This window comes from Triticum urartu, chromosome 1A (assembly GCF_056163025.1).
Source record: "Triticum urartu cultivar PI428250 chromosome 1A, HENAU_Tu73, whole genome shotgun sequence".
Classification (NCBI taxonomy): domain Eukaryota; kingdom Viridiplantae; phylum Streptophyta; class Magnoliopsida; order Poales; family Poaceae; genus Triticum; species Triticum urartu.
This window is the reverse complement of record NC_141873.1, coordinates 393,270,674-393,289,919: the sequence shown is the minus strand read 5'-3', so window position 1 is coordinate 393,289,919 and position 19,246 is coordinate 393,270,674. Positions and strand designations below refer to the sequence as shown.

The 19,246-nt window shown below is 44.7% G+C and overlaps 2 protein-coding genes across 2 annotated transcripts; one reads left to right on the top strand and one right to left on the bottom strand.

Moving 5' to 3' along the window:
• The first annotated feature begins 5,882 nt into the window (after nucleotides 1-5,882).
• On the top strand, nucleotides 5,883-10,484 carry LOC125514059 (TATA box-binding protein-associated factor RNA polymerase I subunit B). Its single transcript, XM_048679312.2, has 5 exons — nucleotides 5,883-6,839; nucleotides 6,923-7,521; nucleotides 7,603-7,759; nucleotides 8,880-9,004; nucleotides 9,899-10,484. The coding sequence occupies exons 1-5, from the start codon at nucleotides 6,233-6,235 to the stop codon at nucleotides 10,304-10,306; spliced, it is 1,896 nt and encodes a 631-aa protein (XP_048535269.2). The 5' UTR covers nucleotides 5,883-6,232; the 3' UTR covers nucleotides 10,307-10,484.
• Nucleotides 10,485-11,661: 1,177 nt separating this feature from the next.
• LOC125514076 (uncharacterized) lies at nucleotides 11,662-15,523 on the bottom strand. Its single transcript, XM_048679329.2, has 4 exons — nucleotides 15,365-15,523; nucleotides 14,815-14,878; nucleotides 14,031-14,144; nucleotides 11,662-11,951 (listed from the first exon to the last, which is right to left on the bottom strand). The coding sequence occupies exons 2-4, from the start codon at nucleotides 14,857-14,859 to the stop codon at nucleotides 11,829-11,831; spliced, it is 282 nt and encodes a 93-aa protein (XP_048535286.1). The 5' UTR covers nucleotides 14,860-14,878; nucleotides 15,365-15,523; the 3' UTR covers nucleotides 11,662-11,828.
• Between the last annotated feature and the right edge of the window lie 3,723 nt (nucleotides 15,524-19,246).

Sequence of the window (19,246 nt, the reverse complement as noted above, 5' to 3'; positions counted from 1 at the left end):
GAAAAGACTAGTATTGATCTGTGGGGCTAGCCTAGATCCCGCCAGGAGTAACGACCACCGGCGGGTGTGTCCGGGGCGTTACAAGTTGGTACCAGAGCCGACCCTTGCGGTTACATGGATGGTTGCGGATAGGTGCGTGGTCATGTTCTTCATGACGTTTGTGACCCGTCGTGGCACACGGCATGGTACATGTACCAGACTAGATGCACAGACGTATGTGCCAAGAGGGAACGTTCCTGTGGCCCGACAAGGACGTCGGTTCCTCTGAGTGGGGGTGTATGTGATAGTCTGGCTTATTAGGGATGATAGACTACTCATATCAATAAGGAATTCCTTATTTCCTGGGAGCCCATTTGGACAGAACTCCAAAGTTAAGCGTGCTCAGCTTGGAGTAGTGTCAGGATGGGTGACCGACCGGGAAGTTGCTCCCGGGTGCGCATGAGTGAGGACAAAGTGTGCAGAAAAGACTAGTATTGATCTGTGGGGCCAGTCTAGATCCCGCTAGGAGTAACGACCACCGGCGGGTGTGTCCGGGGCATTACACCCGATTAGTCTCGGAATCCCGGTTACAAGACATTTCGACAATGGTAAAACAAGACCAGCAAAGCCGCCCGATGTGCCGACAAATCCCGATAGGAGTCGCACGTATCTCGTTCTCAGGGCACACCGGATGAACACTACGTACGGCAACCGAAGATACCCCAAGTTGCCTAGGGCGGCACCGCAAGTGGCTCTGTTTTGGACCAACACTCAGAGGAGCACTAGCCTGGGGGTTTAAAATAAAGATGACCATTGAGTCCGCAGAACCCAAGAGAAAAGGCTTAGGTGGAAAATGTTAAAACCAAGGTTGGGCCTTGCTGGAGGAGTTTTATTCAAGGCGAACTATCAAGGGGTTCCCATAACACCCAACCACGTAAGGAACTCAAAATCAAGGAACATAACACCGGTATGACGGAAACTAAGGCGGCAAGAGTGGAACAAAACACCAGGCAAAAGGCCGAGCCTTCCACCCTTTACCAAGTATATAGATGCATTAAAATTAAATGAGAGATATTGTGATATCCCAACATATCCATGTTCCAACATGGAACAAACTTCAACTTCACCTGCAACTAGCAACGCTATAAGAGGGGCTGAGCAAAAGCGGTAATATAGCCAAACAACGGTTTGCTAGGAAGGTGGGTTAGAGGCTTGACATGGCAAAATGGGAGGCATGATATAAGAAGTGGTAGGTAGCGCGACATAGTGATAGAACGAACAACTAGCAAGCAAGGATAGAAGTGATTTCGAGGGTATGGTCATCTTGCCTGCAAAGTTCTCAGAGTTGTCGAAAGCTTGATCCTCGTTAGCGTACTCAACAGGTTCCTCGTTCACGTACTCGTCTCTCGGCTCTACCCAAGGCAAGAACACAAGCAATGGAACAACAATCAATCACGGTGCAATGCACAAGCAACATGATGCAATACATGGCATGATATGCAAGATATGATATGCAATGCATATGCGTGCTCCAGAAGGGAAAGAATGATCAAGGCTTCAACTTGGCAAACCGAGAATGCCGCTGGAAAGATGAGATGATTTCGGTTGTAATCGATATAAAGATCACCGGAAACGGATGCACAGTTTGCAAATGGCAAGCAAAACAAGGATGACGCAAATCTGCGATTAACAGCATGATGGCACTTAGAATACAACAAGAAACTAAGCTACTGCACTCCAACATAGCAACAAAGCATATGGAAGTGATGTACAAGATATGCTTGAGAAAACATGAACACTGAGCTACGGCTAATTCACATTAGAACAGGTTCAAACAAGCATGGCAAAAGTGCAAAAGATATCGGCTTCACAGACTTAGTGAAAATACTAACATGTCAAAACAATATCAGGAAGCACTGTTTAGAGCTAGCAAACAACATGCTACAGGAACATATAATAGCAAAAAAGGCTTGGCATGATTCTACTAAATGCATAGAACAAAAGTCCCTTACCGAACATGAGCCAAAAAGGCACAGAAGACATGATGGCACCCATGTAAACATAGCAAGTTTTATAAACAGATTCAGACTTGGAAGAAAAACAGAGCATGGCATAAACAGATTCATGATAGCAACTTTGCAAGCTCATGCCACTCATCATAAAGCATTACATGACAACATAAGCATACCAACAGCAAGATGACATGTTCATGAAGCTAACCATGGCAAGAGCAAGTTCATAGGGTACATGCATCACTAGAAACAACCATGGCAATATTGATTAACATGTTAACAATCTGCCAGGAACATTTAATAGCAAAAGTAGAGCAAGAAAATGACATGCTAGAGCACTCCATAATTGCAACCAAAGGCATGAATGGATAGAGAAAAACCACATGTTCAAAACTTGCACCCCTGTAGCATCAAGTTTACATGGCATCAAAATAATAGCAGGAAAAGGACTTAGCAAAATCTTGTCCCTGAAAACAGCAACATTATGGAGCCTACTTTGCATGCTTGTGCTAGTCACCACATAGCTCACAAAAATACAAGACTTGCACCCCTGTAAATATGGCATGTTGTAGTTCAAAACACATGTAGACCTCATACTCATATGATGCACACATCAAATGCAACAAAAAAATGACAAATCACCATGTTCTGCTAAGCACCAGTAGTTAACATTTTATAGCACTCTTGCAACAATGAAAAAGGCATCATAATAGACATTAACATGCATGGAAATGCTTCTAACATGAAGAGCTCAACGAGACGAACATTTCAACATATCATATGAATGATTTGGAGCTACGGTCAACGAGATATGACATGATGAACAGGGCATAAAAATACTGCCGGGAAAAGACTTTGGAAGAATTTCAACCTCTTAGGAAAGTCAACGGGATGGAGGGATCCGGGATGGTGCGGTACAGGATGGATCCAGGGCGTTTGGATGTGGGGATGGGTGGATCTCATCCACCTTCTCCGGATCCGACCGGAGAAGAACTCCGGCGAGCTCCGGCGATGCTCCGGCGACGGCGGGGAAATGCGGGGACGCGGGATCCGGCGGAGGAAGTCGAGGGCGGCGCGGATCCGGTGCGACGGGCGGCGGTGCTCCGGCGAGGGGCCAGGCGGAGCTGCTCACCGGCGGCGACCAGAGACGGAGGCGGCGCTGGGCGACCGGGGCGGCGCGCGGGTAGGCGGCGGCGCGCGAAGGCGAGGGGTGCGGGTGTGGCGGCGGCGAAGAGGTGGGCCGGCGACGCGGTTGGCGGTGACGGCCGGTGAAGGCGGCGCGCGGGCAAGGGCGGCGGCGGCGAGCGGGCGTGGGCGGCGGAGGCGACGCGGGCCTGGCGGGTCGCGCGCGGAGGAGGCGGGGGCCGGTGGCCGGGCGTTGACGTGGCGTTGCCCGATTGGCCGAGGAGGCGGTGGCGGGCATGTCCGACCGGAGTTGGACGTGTCCGGCGGCGTGAGGATGAAGATAACTAGGGTTTGGACTACGATTTTGGACGGGGATGACCTTTATATAGGTAGAGGGAGCTAAGACAGTCCAAATGAGGTGCGGTCTTCGCCGACACAATCATGATTCAATGACGGAGAACATGGAGAGGGTTTAGATGGGTTATTGGGCTGTTTTGGAGGGGTGTTGGGCTGCAACACAAAAGAGGCTTTTGCGGTTACCCGGTTAACCGTTGGGGCATCAAACGACCTCCAAATGGAACGAAATTTGATAGGCGGTCTACCGGTGGTGTACCAAGGCCACTTGACAAATCTGGGCCCATTCCGAGAACGTTTTTCTCCCGCTCACGAAAGAGACAACAGGGGTGTGCCGGGTGCATGTGGGAGTGTTGGATTGCGAAACGGACAACGGGGAAAATGACCGGATGCATGAGACGAACACGTATGCAAATGAGATGCACATGATGACATGACATGAAATGCATGACATGAACAAAATGCAAAACGAAAGACAAAAACCCAACCACGAAGAGAATCTCATAGCACATAGCAGAAAATGGCAAGAGCCGGAGTTACAAATATGGAATGCTGTATCCGGGGCGTTACAATGAGCGGTACTATCGCCTCTACTACCGCTGCTAGTGTCGCACAACCCGACACGAGAGGCGACACTTTTGAGTCGAGGCGGTAATAGCACAACACTTCAGCGGCACTATGGCTGAGAGCCCCCTAGCGGTACTACCGCTGGGCAGCGGTACTGCCGCCTGTGACTCTTGAGCGGTACTTCCGCTGGGAGCTGCAGTACTACCCCTGGGAGCTGCAGTACTACCCCTGGGAGCTGTAGTACTACCGCTGGGACCATAACAAACTCACAATAGAGGCAACAAAAGATCCTCCATTGAAGCGGGAAGGATCAGTGGGTGCAAAGGAGATGTGTACGTGTTTATTCCACCCTAGCTTTTTCAATGTGGACCCCCTCTTGATAGTACGGTGACTCCTACGAATCAAGTCCACCAAACCCGAAATGAAAGAAACTACACCATCTTCACTTAAAACTCCGAGGGGAAGCAATCATCTCGTGCCAATGAATGAAACTCTGAAATACTCAGCGCACACGATTAGTCTGCAAAAGCATTATCATCAATCACCAAAACTACTTAGAGAGAGACATGCCTTAACAACTGGGCACTAGGTTGATAGGTTAGTCCAAAAAAGATATATAATTGTATATAATTGCATAATAAACATCCAAGAATTATACAGCATGGAACAATAAAAAATTATAAATACGTTGGAGATGTATCACCCGCCTTCGCCCCGATCCCCCTTCCATCAGCACGTCGCGGCCGCCCCGAACCCCCTCCCACCAGCGCCGCCCTGCCTTGATTCGGGCCGCCGACGCCGCCCCCGCCCCTTCTCCGGCGTCGCCCCGCCTTGATTCGGGCCACCGACGCCGCCCCCGCCCCTTCTCCGGCGTCGCCCCGCCTTGATTCGGGCCACCCGCGGCCTGCTCCACCCCGCCTTGGCGGTAATCGTTGAGCCGGCCACAATTTGGACCGACAACGACAGCGGCGACCTTTTTCTGATGTGTGGCGATTGATTCCAGCGAGTTTTGGGTTGATTCCGCCAGTTCCGCGGTGGCGCATCTGCTCTGATGAGGTTTGACCGTCTATGGATTGAATTGTATACTGCCTTCCATACACATGAGGTTCTCGCGGATGGATTCTCGGTGCCCCTTAAAAAATGAACTTTACGGGATCTGCTAGGGGCCGTTTTTTCGACCGAAACTGTAAATGTGTTATTTTTTACGGGTTTGACCACTTTGAAAGGGTCTGCTAGAGATGCTCTAAACCTTGATTTCGGGTTTCACCTGATTTTGTTAGCGAGGAGGTGGCAGAGTAGGGCATTTTGGAGACCGAGCTCCATGGAGCCCTTTATTTTGAAAAATTCAAAATTCATAAATTTCAGTTTCAAAAAATTATGAAAAAATGTATACATGTATGCATGGATGTAAAGTGTATGTGTGAGAAATTTCAGGATGAAATTCCTTGAACCATGAGCTGCACAAAAAAAATCAGGGACTTTAAAGATGAATAGTACATATGTTAATAAGCCTCAGATTTGTCTTTTTTGTGTAGCTCACATTTTTATGCATTTCGACCTGAAAATTTGCACACATGTACAATATGTATCTAGGTATATGTGTATTTATTTTTAGAATTTTTTGAAACTGAAAAGTTTAAAGTTTGAAGTTTTCAAATAAAAGCCTTCATGGAGCTCGGCCTCCGTTTGGCATTTTCGGGAGGTGGCATCGGATTGTACGTTGACAATCAAAAAAAGAGGCAACAAATTTCCAACTAAAAAAAAGAAAATCCGAAATCACGTGTGCAGAGAGATAGACTACGGCCCAAGGCCTGCTATGGTAGGCCTGAACCAGGCTCTCCCCGTCCCGAGTCCCTATTGCCGCAGTCTCAGCGGCGCGCCCCTAGTCCCCATCCCCCTTACTCGACCCTAGCCACGGCACTCGCCCTCGCCGGCGCGGCGGGCTTCCTTGTCCTCCGGACCCCCGCCCCCCACTCCAGACCCCTAACTCACGCGTGCCCTAGTTAGATAGTCGCCAGTCGCGTCGGGCGGGTGCCCGACCCAGCTGACGGTGGCGTCGGCGCACCATTGCCGGCCTCTACCTCTGGGCGCCCGCGGCACGAAGGTACCGGGCACAGGCCGCAGGCAAGCATCTTATAGCTAACACCGACAACAACTTTTTTGAACTCCGGAAGGCGCAATCCCACACTTCTCCCATGGATTACGGCGGCGGCGCCTCCCCGGATCACTACGGCGGAGGCGGAGGAGGAAGCATACGCCTGGTCTGCGACAACTGCGGCACGGCGGATAAGTACAACCCCGACGACGCCGAGGACGGCTTCTTCTCGTGCCGCCAGTGCTCCGTCGTCCACACCTCCACCCAGGCGACTGCCGCGGACCCCGACGATTTCCAAGCCACCGGCACCATGTCCTTCCGCCGAGTTAGCCAAGCCAACAAAACCCCCAAATCCCGTACCCCCGCACCCTACCCAACCCCTTACCCCACTCGGCAGCCCCCTGCTGCGACTGAGACTGACTTCGAGGAGCCGCGCGACTTTGTTGTTGGCGCCAAGGCTTGGGACGAGCCAGAGGAGCTGGGTGCTCGGGTCCGGTGGTGCTACGTGCAGGGGCTGCAGGTGATCCTGCAACAGCAGCTGGAAGTGCTGGTCAAGAGGTACCGGGTGGGCGCGCTTGTCTGTGGCCTGGCTGGAACTATCTGGGTGCGGTGGGTGGCTACCTCCAAGGTGTTCGATGAAATTTGGGCGCGGAAGGTGCTCGTGGAGGACGAGGCTGTGCAGAGACTGAAGTGCTCTGCCAGTGGAGGTGTCAGTTTACTCTCTTGTTCAGTTCATACCATTGAAAGACCAGAGCAAAGTTAGATATATATGTGTATCTTTTGTGTGCAGGCGAACAGAAACCTCAAGAGGTGAAATGTGAATGGGGGGGTGAAGCCTTGCCACGCAAAGACAGGCGAAGGGTTGAGTTCATCTTTGTGCGCTCATTGAGAACGATGCTGCCACTGTACTCAACATTGTCTGTATGTTTCCTGGCATGTCATATTGCCCGGGAAGCCATCCTACCGACTGACATCTATAGGTGGGCAATGGAGGGTAAGCTTCCTTATATGGCAGCATTTACCGAAGTGGACAGGCTTCTTGGGAGCTCTGTAAAACACTGCCCTTTGAGTGCAAGACAACTATTCAGACCAGTCCGAGTGATTGGAACATGGCAACTGGAAGCTGCAGCTGGGTCCATTGCACAACGAATAGGATTGCAGCTTCCTTCAGTTAATTTCTATGCTATTGCTCAACGCTACTTGAATGAGTTGTCTCTGCCGATAGAAAGAATCCTCCCTCATGCTTGCCGCATCTATGAGTGGGCATTGCCTGCAGAACTATGGTTGTCTAGTAATCCATTAAGGGTCCCCACACGGGTCTGTGTAATGGCTATACTAATAGTGGCTCTAAGAGTTCAGTATAACATCCATGGTCAAGGGATATGGGAGGTGAGTATTCCATATAGGATCACTCTCTTAAGTCATGTAAATATAAAATATAATGTATTGAACTTTCTTTTTACCCTTCAGGAGATTTGTGAGACAGGAAGAAATGCAGATGGGTCTGATCCTGATGAGAATTTACCACCATCTATGAGGCCTGAAGGCGGCACTAGTGAGGAATTTGGCACAAGGGAATTGCTATGCACTCTTGCAAGTGCCTATGATAAAATTGATGTTGCGCATGGTAACTTCCAATGACCATTTGCTTCAATCCACATTTTTTTTTCTAGCAATGCACGCATGTCAAGTCTAATCCTTATATTGCCCATTAGTGGTTTATTAAATACTTACCTCCTATGTTACTAAATACATGTTATTCTAGCTTCTAGTGCGGTAGCTATGTCATAAGAGAGACTAATATGGTACTATTTACTCCCTCTGTTAAAATAAGTGTCGTGGTTTTAGTTTAAACTGGAACTAAAACCACAACACTTTTTTTGGAACAGAGGGAGTATTATGGTAGCCTTGTCATATTTTGTGTTAACAGGTTATACCCTCATATGTGTAGAGCCGCTAGTCTATCTCCATGGTAATTTTCAGTTACTGAGGTAGAATATGTATGGATCATCGCTATAGCTGTATTTCAACCTTTTAGGACATTCACTTTGTATTAAAATTTGGCAAGGCTAGAGTAACATGTATATTTTGTATGGGAGAAAAACAATACCTTGATGTATGCATGGAGTTTGTGGCTTTGTTCTTCACAATAAATAATTTTTTACATTTCTTGGATCTGTACTTCCACACTTAAATCGAGAGCTCCTTAATGCTTGTTAGTGTCTAATAACACTAGGCTTGAACATTTGTGGGGCATTTGCACCAGGCAGCATTACAAAAATTAACAGACAATACACGAGTATCTTCCAGTGAGAAATACTGATTTTCTGCATTACCGCTGGATTGTCTAGTAAGCTACTCTCATGCTTCCTTACACAAACAGAGAGTTCTGATACAAACGGCTGTAGAGCAACTCATTACGTGTCAAATTTTCAACTAAGACAAAACTGCACTTCCATCTTTCTTTCGTACAGATGGTGATTGGTAACTTCCCTTTAGCATTGTAACTAGATATGTATTTAGACCAATATATTTTGTTATCTTATAAGGAAAGTATAGAAGTACAATAACTTCAAAGTATCATGGATAAAAAATGTGCATGTTGTTCTCATAAGTTCACAAATCACGATGATATGTTTGTTCAAAGTTATAATGGTTTACTGAATGCATTCTTGTCTGGCACTAGTTGTGACTGGACCAAATATTTACTAGTTGTACAAAATTGACTAACTTTTCTGATTCTACAGACTATTCAAAGGACCTTCACTCTTATCTCAAGTACTGCAAAGATATTGTTTTCCCTGGGATTGCATGTTCAATTGAAGAGGATCACTTAATAGAGATCTTTCAGGATATGTACAAAGGACGAGAGGTAATGCACCCAGTTTGATATTGTTGTCAACTCTTGTTCGGTTTTTGCATCAAGCAGTAAAGCAGTAGTGCGTCTCTCTATGATTGTCTCCATCATGGAGTACTTCTCATCTTATCTGACTCCTCAAATCCTCACTGTAATCTTATTTTGTCTTGGCTCTACTTTAATGGTTTCCCTTTTGTGGGCTGGATTATTTTGCTTAGCTGTTATCAGCATCTAGTGTAAACAAGGTTAAAGAATGGTGTCCCTAGGCGCTTGCCTAGATGTGCATAAGCAATAGGCGACGGTCAAACGAGTAGCCTTGGCAGTGGTTGGTGGTGTAGACGGCTAGCCAGGAATCGACTTTTTCTGGCGGGGAAGGGACATACCAGGGAGGGAGCTGCTGTTACTTGCAAGAAAATTGCTATTTATAAAATGTTCTCTATTTTTCTCACCACATATTGATTTTCAACTTCAAATTTATACGGATGCAGCTTTCCTCTTGAGTGCAAACCATTAACAGCAAGGTTGTATCTATGGATGTTATTTCAGAAACAAAATCAGCATGGAAAAATATCTTACTCCCTCCGATCCATATTAATTGTTGCAGCTTTAGTATAACTTTAGTACGAAGTTGTACTAAAGCTGCGGCAATTAATTTGGATCGGAGAGAATAAATGATTTTAGAAATCGAACACAAATAGTCTGAAAGATTTTTTGGGAACTCCCAAAATATATTATATTAAAAGATGAAGAACAAGAAAGTTGCTATTCATAAAAAAAGCCCCTATTTCATTTGCCATACATGCTGGTTTTGAACCTAAAATTAATATGGATGTAGCACCTTGAGGATTATGCACGCGTCTTTTGCGGGTGATCGCTGTTGATTTGATGGCTAAACCTATTGCATTGTAGGATGGGAATCCAAAAGCTCGCATGGAGGAAACGCAAACCACGAATGGAGTGATGAATAAACGATGTCGGGATGGAACTTCTGTTGGTGCAAGGAGCATTTCTGCATCATCATCAGGGATCCAAAGGATCAAGTCGGAAATGGAAGATCATGGGTTTTGTTATCTGCCGCCAAGGAAGTTGCTTAGATCAAATGGCTACCTTCACTATAGAAGGAAGACAATAACCGGTAGTCTTGTTTGCATCGGACATGCTGATTATTACGTGCTGATACGCTCATTTGCAAAGCTTGCAGAAGTTGATGTTAGGGTTCTGCATACCAGTGTGCTAAAACTTGAGAGGAGACTTGCCTGGATAGACGAGCGGATAGGCAGAAGCTTGGATGCCTTGCAGAATCCACCTATTAGCTAACTTTTCTTTTTCTTTTTCCATCTACCTACTTAAGCTAATGATGCGTGAAAGACGTGTTTCTTTTTCGAGCAAAAGGAAAGGACATGTTGTTTTCATGCTGAAGGTTTGATGGATTGTTGTAATGTGGTGAGTCAGTATAAGAAGCTTTTTTTTTTGCGGGGCAGTATAAGAAGCTTTACTCTTTCCTTTTCTTTTGGCAATCAGTAGAGCTCATTTTATAGCTCATACATGTAGCCAGAGCAGCGACACATCAATCTTCAGTCAATTTTGCACACAAGTGGGCATACAGAATTAGCTTCTTTACAAATAAAAAGATGACTTAAAGGAGTTAAAACCATGTCTAAACTCGAAGCTCCATAATCTCAAACCTGCATTGCGGCCTATTGGTCCACATATCCACCAAAACCACCAGGTTATGCCAAATGCACACACCATCACGGAGGAAGTGTTTCAGCTGTCAAGGCAATCAGCACATCTTCATATCTCTGAGCAGCTGCAAGAAAGAACTCCCCACCTGTTGACTAGTAGGCCGCATCAACATTAACCTTGATAAAACCAGGACGGGATGTCTCCCCTTCACCCTTGCAGAAAGTGTTTTTGCAAATGTCTCATGGACCACAATGGCATAGATTGACTTTGCTGCAGTGTCCCTCCTAGTATCCTCCAACTGTGCTTTCTCATCAGGCAGCAACCGATATGGCCATCTTAACGACTTTCGAAGAGGAACTTCCAGAATTTCATAAGCTTCAGTCAGTGGGTCAAAGATCCTCGTTCCATCTACGACCTCTCTAACAGAGGTGGAGCGGGTGATCTTGGAGTCACTCTCCCAACCCCCGGTGCTGATGCTGCTGCTAAGATTTTGTGCCTACCGATATGATCTTGCGCTTGCATAAATTCCATCAATTGTGTCCTATGTATGTAATAACCCTATCCAATGGAAGGTGCTTATATCTCAAAAAAAAAAGGAGAGGTAAAAAAGGGTCTTCACAATCAGATTTCGTGCCCATTATAAAACTTAGCTGCAAGAAATCCTGATGCATTCCACAACACCCATGAACTGTTTTGAAACTAAGCCCTAGGGATGTAAGCCGCAATGTGCCTGCCAACCCCGGAATGCAAAACAGAACCTCCAGTCAACCTGATTAAACATAAGACATGGACAACAGAACAGTATTGTTCGGCGATTATAGGCTATCTACCCATATGGCAGGAAGATATGGACCCCAACTAATACTCCCTCCGTTCCAAATTACTCGTCGTAGAAATGGATGTATCTAGAACTAAAATACATCTAGATACATTCATACCTGCGACAAGTAATTCGGAATGGAGGGAGTAGATGCAATGCAAGTGGCTTGAAAAATGATCACAAACGTTACCATCCGCCAGGAAAATGTGCTCTTCAGCGCTGTAAACCAAATCAGGCCTTGCCTCAAGCATGATAACTTATTTACATCTCTATGATCACAAATCATCGCCTATCATCCTGAGATACCATCTCCTTGCAAGATGCAGATGAAGCTTATGGGATTTCGCTCCTGTCTTCTTTCATCGTCCCAGAGGATGATGGTTCACCGCTAGAATCTGGGGAGGCAGCTGCCTGCCGTGGCTCTTCCTTCAAAGAGGTGGGCATCCCTGAAATTTCCTGGGGAAATAGGAGACAGAAGATCTGGGTTAGCATCATATCAGCCTGATGGACTCAGGCCAGAAGAAATAACCCCGGAGTTTGTTGGCGAACAGAAGCATGAATTGCCGGGTGTCAATTGTGCTTATATAGCCACTATCCTCACTGAGACATGTGTTTTGCTAGTCAAATTGCATTCAAGCATAAAATAGTTAGGCTGCAGACTTAAACTTAATGAGTAGAGATGCTTAGTTTTGACACGCTTGGAGTTCAAGGGGTAGAACGTGCAACTTGAAGATAGAACACTACTTATTCCTTATTTTGGGTGAGATGGGTAATCAGAAAGTGCACTTTTGGAACGCTAGCCCTAACAGGCCCATAGCCATATGCCAAAGCCAGAATAGTTAGGCTTTCATTTGACCCCTTGCTAATTTAGTTTCAAATGCAAGAATGCAGCTAACTAACATCTTAATTGCACCAGAAACATGTTATCTTGTTCGAGTGAATATCCCAAGACATAAAACACAAGGTGAATAGAACAGTTAGTTGGCGCCGAACATGGCGACACCTGCTGGCATCGTTCCCCTCCTTGGAGGGGGCATCGTGGGTGCTCTATTTCACCTCTCGAAGTCTGTGGTATTGAACCCTCCAGGTGAACGTTCAAGTTCCCTGCTTCTGCCGGAGGAGGGGACGGCGGCATCCTCGTCACTTCCTCCTTGGAGGCGTCACCTTAGGAGGCCATGGCCTAGCCAGAGAAGACTATCATGTGGAGTTGCCATGTCAGCGTCCGTGGCGGACGACGTGGTCGAGCCATCGAATCGGGTGGTGCACGACCTCACCCGATGTGGAGGACAGAGCGGTGGCTCCGGATCTCGATATCTTCTTAGGGTGTCGGCTCGGGGCCAGCATGGATGCTGGAGCGGCGGCTTTGGGTCTGGTTGTGGGGTGTCGGCCCCAGTTGCTTGAGTGACGGAGCCGGCGGCTTGCCTAGTGCTCTGCCTCGGGGTCAGTGTGTGTTTTAGGTTTGTAAGTCAGAGCAGTAGCTCCAAAAACTGTTGTGCTGTTGTGGGGTGCCGTCTCTGGTTGCTTGGGCGACTGAGTCATTGACTCGTCTGGTTGTGGCCTTGGGACCGGCGTGGATGCCAGATTCAGCGCGGCGGCTTCCAATCTGGTTGTAGGGTGTCGGCTCTAGTTGCTCGTGTGGCGAAACCAGCGGCTCGCCTGGTGCGCGATCTCGGTGCTGGTGTGTGTGTAACTGATGTATCGGTTTCCGGCCAATTTTCCCTATTAACTGGCCAGCTCTTACTCTTACTGAAAAGGCAAAGCTCCTGGCGGTTGCTCGGAAAAAAAAACAGTTGCACACCCTTCAAGAAAAAGCCGAAGGGTTCAAAACACAAGAGTGACAAAGATAAAGGGTAATAATTATACAAGTTAGAATAAATGATCAAATGAAAAGAAGAAAAGCATCCATGGAGTGATCACATGATAAAGGCGAATATCCATTTGTTGATATTTAACTAAAGGGCATTAATTTACATTATAGGGTGTAAAGAAACAGGTCAATTTGAACTACATAGGAAATCGTAGCAAAAGATGAAATGCATAAAGTTCAGAAATTGTTAAAAACAGTTCCATGTTTGGTTCCCATGCACGACAATACTGTAGCAAATATGTGTGTCTGAATCGCGAGACAGAAATAATATCTCATGTAAACCACTGTAGGCGAATGGTGCATAAAACATATGATCTCAGAGGTCCAGAAATCCTAAAGATAAAAGTGCCCTCCAGGAATAAGAATCAGTGAAAGATACCGAATTGGCACATCTGGTTCAAGGTCAGATTTGTTGCTCTAATAATTCCTTCCTTTGGCTTAAGAATAGACATGTCACTAATAAAATATAATATATCTACTCTTGAGTATGTAAAGGCCTGGGCCTCTCTATGCTTGGGGAAATTAATCATGAGCACCTAAAAAACTGTTGTGGGTACACAAAGAAGAAATTCTGGCAGGAACTCACATGCTTAGGGCCAGCATTAAAATGATGGTAATAAATGTGCAACATTAAAAAAACACAACAAGTTACAGGATAGCAAATCTACCTTCATAAGGTGCAACCGGAGATCAGTCGGGCGAACTCCCTCACCAATGCACACCATAACAAACTGTGAATAGTTGAAAAGAACATCTGCAGCAGCTTGCTTCTTCTGCTGAGTCTGAAAAATGTAGGCACATAGTTCACAACAACAGTAAAAACTCAAGAAGAGTTGAACATTTTGATCCTTACAAACAATTGATTTAGAAATACAATTCCCACCAAAATCTTGTTTCAAGTAACAGCATAAAATAAGATGAACTGTTCCAACAGTTATATCATGCTCCCTCAGTCCCAAAATAAGTGTCGCCGATTTAGTAAAACGTTAGTAGAAAGTTGTACTAGATCAGCGACAATTATTTTGGGACGGAGGGAGTACTCAAATTCTTTTCAAGTATAATCTAACAATTGAAGACTATATACTTGAAGATATCTTATGTGCATCTAGCATTGGTAAACAACATAGCAACTCTCCCATGTGTCCAAACCGGTGCAAATAAGAGAATTTCGGACATATAGCAAACATGTAAAACAAGAACCCAGGCTCTTCTCTTTCTTACTCTGCTGATATTTATAGGCCATGGCTGGCCAGCTTAAGTTGAACTTTGAGCACTATTTAACCGATAATATGTGAGTAATGTTACACAAAATTGGTAATATCAGATGGGCATGAAAAACATTTCATGCGATTGTGATACTGTAGCCATGAGAAAAATATTGTACAAGAGATATCTTGTGGTAGTTCAATAGTAACAGCGCCCTATAATAAAAAAGAACTAAAAGATGGGTACCTCATAGTCATCCTCGGTGATCATAGGAGTGTCTTGTGCAGCCATTTTTTTATATCTTCTAATCCTGTTTGAGGTAGGGTACAGATCATATCAGAAACAGATGAATGGTGCCTAAGCCAATCCTCAGCTACGCTTATCTAGATTTGGAGAGAATGAAAACAGTGGTTGACAGAATTCCAGTTCCATGTGTACTACGTATTTGGATATTGTTGCACAATTGCAGCGGTGACTATTTTGTTTGTGCATAGCATCCATAAGGCCATAATAACCCGAAACAGCAATGTAATATCTATTTTTACTATCTGGATAAAAATTTCGTCAATAACAACTAACAGCAAAAGCGGTTCGACGGGGGGCAGCGGCAGAAGCTTCAGAATCACCACAGGGAGCTAAGGAAGCAGATGAAAAAGGCCGGTCTCGCCGGAGCGATAGATCGCGTGGCGGCGGAGCCGTGCCGGAGGCGAGGAAGACGGAAGGGGCACTGGCGATTTAGGTCACCACGGGCCGATTCCTCACTACAGGGGGAGGCGAAGCTAAAGGGCACGCTTACCAAGCAGAGCAGGTGGAATCCGGATCGAACACCCCAATCAGCAGGTAGCAGGCGGAGAGGCCGGAGGAGGGCTCGACCTCAAATAGGAACGAGGAAGACGAGCGAGTTCCGGGGAACGAGGAAGACGAGGTCGAGACGGGCTATCATTTGCGGGGAGCGGCTATGTAACGCCTGCCGTTGCGAGACAAAGGAGTTTTCGCCTCAAGGCGCCCTCCCGTCGTTATTATTGGGCCGGCCCAGCTGGTTGTTGGTACTTTTCGAGGAAATGTTCTAAATACATAACAATACTAGGTAATTGCCCGTGCGTTGAAATGGAGGAATAAAAATCCTAGACGGGTGTAGAGTAATTAGCACAAAATTATAGGGAAACCAACCAACTAATTTATTTCTACATCAGATGGGATCAGAAGAGATACAGGTATCAATAACATGCATAAAAGAACAGTAGTAAAAATAAATAAGACGCCTTAGATTGAAGAATAGAGATACTTCTAATCATAATTTAGCATGCAACCTAGAGTGGCTCATATGTTCAGTATTTTCTAAAGGAAACATAAGTGACATCCTTTTTTATACTTATTCAGAAAGTTGGAGGCAATAACTGTGCAGAAAGATCCAGCTATTCTCCTGAAACATTATAGAAACATCACGTTGCTGGCACCCTGATTTTTACTGAAATTTGAGGGCCGACTTCACCAGCAGAGACAGAAAATACTTCTGTACTAATTGGAGGGCCGACTTTACGTACATGGTACTTTGCTGCTTGATGCGTATTACTCCTATATCCCACTGCTACTCCTATATTCACTATGCCACAACCCCTTGCATGTTTTTTTCTTCACTTTTTCGGCCCCAAAGGCAATGTGCCCCTTGTTACCACACCCCTCTTCATCTGACCATCATCTCTACCTCGTGTTGATGTTGCCTCCTTGTTGCGGTTCTCAATCATGCTATAGTGGTGGTTTTCATTATCTCTTCGATGGATGGATGGACATTAAATGTCTTGCTTTAGTATTGCTAATGAAGTGAAAAGATACATGGTACATAGACACACTCATCACATTGCATTCAATAACCAGGTTATAAGAACTTTGAAGAAAGACATTTATGTGATTTCTTTTTTTATGAAGTCATGTGGCTTCTATTATCCAGTAAACAATCATGTCTTTTACTCATCTTCCCATAATCTCTTTGGTGAAGGTTGTGATGTGGCCTTTTCCTTCCACCACACGCTTTCTTCTTCTCCACCACACATCATCGTTCCCCTGTAATCTCTTTGGCAGAGATTGGGATGTGGCTTTTTCCTTCCCACCAGATGCATAATGCCTTCTATAACTTCAGTCACTACCGCGTGTTCATATCGTCATGAATTATCATGCATTCGACACATTAATATTAACAGGAATAATGAATATGTGACTAGAAATCCAATTCAACTCCCAAAAGCACATACTCCCACGGACAAAAAAAATGTTTTTTGAAGTGTAAAAAAACTAAAAATGATAGATGTGCTTATGGTCACATCTGAATTTTCAGGAGGAAAGCTTAAGCATTTTGAGGTGTGTCAAAGAAAAACAAGTCGAACACCTAATGTATTACATTTATTTATTTATTTTCTTTGATAAGCACCGCTAGACCGTTCCACATGAAAATTGTCAAGAATGCTTATTACACTAACATGAAATGTAAAAAAAGAATTTTGTTTAACTAAATGTTCAGAAGCATATGCTCCCCAAGGCCAAAACGGCCATCCCATATGTGACATAGAACATTAATGCTATGTATGCTGCATATTCAACATCTCACAATGACAATTAGCATTTTTGTGCCACTCCTGTCGATCTGCCCCGCCCAGGATCGAGTCATTTTCTCTCGATTTTTTCCATCTCCTTGTAGTAATTGTTTGTGCACATCCTCTTGTCAGCTTTGTGTCCGCCCTCTATCAAAGTCACATTCTTATCTCCTTGTTGTAATGGTTTCCAGGAGCGTACGATCCCATATTACATATGTGGAAGACATATACAAGTGAGTAGATGTATCAAATAAGAAACAACTATGTTGTTGATTCTCATCTAAGAATTTAAAAAATCAACTCCACCGAGATAGCTAATGGATTCCAACAGTATACAGAAGGAAGGCACTGTTTGCATAGTCCATGCACATTTTCCAAGAGCGTATGATCCCATATTACATATGTGAAAGACATATACATGGTTCTATGATACTTTGGGCCGTCACCACAGGCCATCGCCAAACCACAAGATGCAGTGCTGGTTTTGTTGTTGGTGTGTCATAGAAGCGAATTGTTTGTTCGTAGGAGAACACTGATCTTAGTTTCAGGATTATGCACTTGATTTTGTAATGCATGCCTGATCATTCATGAGTCCTTGTAATGAGGATGGCTATGCAAACAGTGTTGAACCTCCATGTTGGTATGTACAGTCTAGAACATGGCCCTCTAACTACCACCATGCTGGTATGTACAGTCTAGAAAATGTACATGGGCTTGTAATGAGGATGCAAAAAGGAGTAAAATGAGTCCTTGTACATCAAGGTCTACGTGCATCTAATTAGAATTCATATATCCTGTAAGTGTGTAAGGCTGAACCAAAATATAGGCCATCAGAACACTACACTGAGAGGTGGATTATGTAGGAGCATTGACACCCAGCAATGAACAGCCATGGTTCACCTATTTGGAGAGATTGACGAAATACTGAAATCACATGACTATGAACAAAGTTTACAGTTGACAAATCGTTGAACCAAAGAGAAAATATAATATGCCCTACCTCATCTTCGACTAACCATATCACTCACTGAATCAAATTGCAACTGAAAGGTGGGACACGCACCAATAAATTTGATCCAGCACACTATACTACCAATACTGTTGTAAACATGCTTGACACGCACCAGTAAACTGAATCATGTATATTTCATTTATTAGATAAGTACTTCCTTGCAGGTCCAGTGTTAATGTAAATTAAGTAATCTAACAGGGACAACATAATAAGTAAACGAAGTTTTATATTAGAAGATTCAAAGACATATAAACTCTGTAAATGGCCTTCATTCAAATTGCCATTAAAAAATTCACAAAACGGTAAAAGCTCCATCCTCTGTGTTAGGTTAACACAACCTAGTAAACACTACCATCCTTGGTGGTAGGTTAACTTACTTACCAATAAAAGAACACCTTCCTTCGCCATGTGCGGCTGGACTAAGCAGGACACGTGCTTCATCCACAGGCTCCAACTCTCTATGCGTCGAGTCCCTAGTTCATGTTAGAAAAAATACGCCGCTGGAGCTTTCTGTAGCTCCAATCATGTGCCCTCTTGGTCTCTGCATCTAGCCTACTGAGTGACAAATCAACAGGTGATAATGGAGGTCGACCAGCTCAAAAAGTAATAATGGAATAGATAAAAATAGAGATTGGCCAGTAGGTTGCAGGGTTTGATAGTTTTGATTGGTATGTGTATAAAAGCTGCACAACTCACCATTTCGGTGTGGAACGTGTAGTTCTTTATTCGATCTGGTTAATTTAGCTCATTATTAAAGCTCTTCCTTTCAATTTTCAATTTTTCATAGGTAGCAACCTAATACTATCTCCGTTCCTAAATATAAGACCTTTTAGAGATTTCAGTATGGACTACACATAAAGCAAAATGAGTGAATCCACACTCAAATATGTTCACATACATCCGTATGAAGCCCGTATTGAAATCTCTAAAACGACTTATATTTAGAAACCGACTGAGTACAATAGTAAATATTCTAACAAACAGTCGTTCTTGCATGTCGTTTCGTTTAGCACTATGACAAGAGTACATATAATGACTTTTTGGCAAGTTCTGTACAGAGGATAGTCACACCTACTTG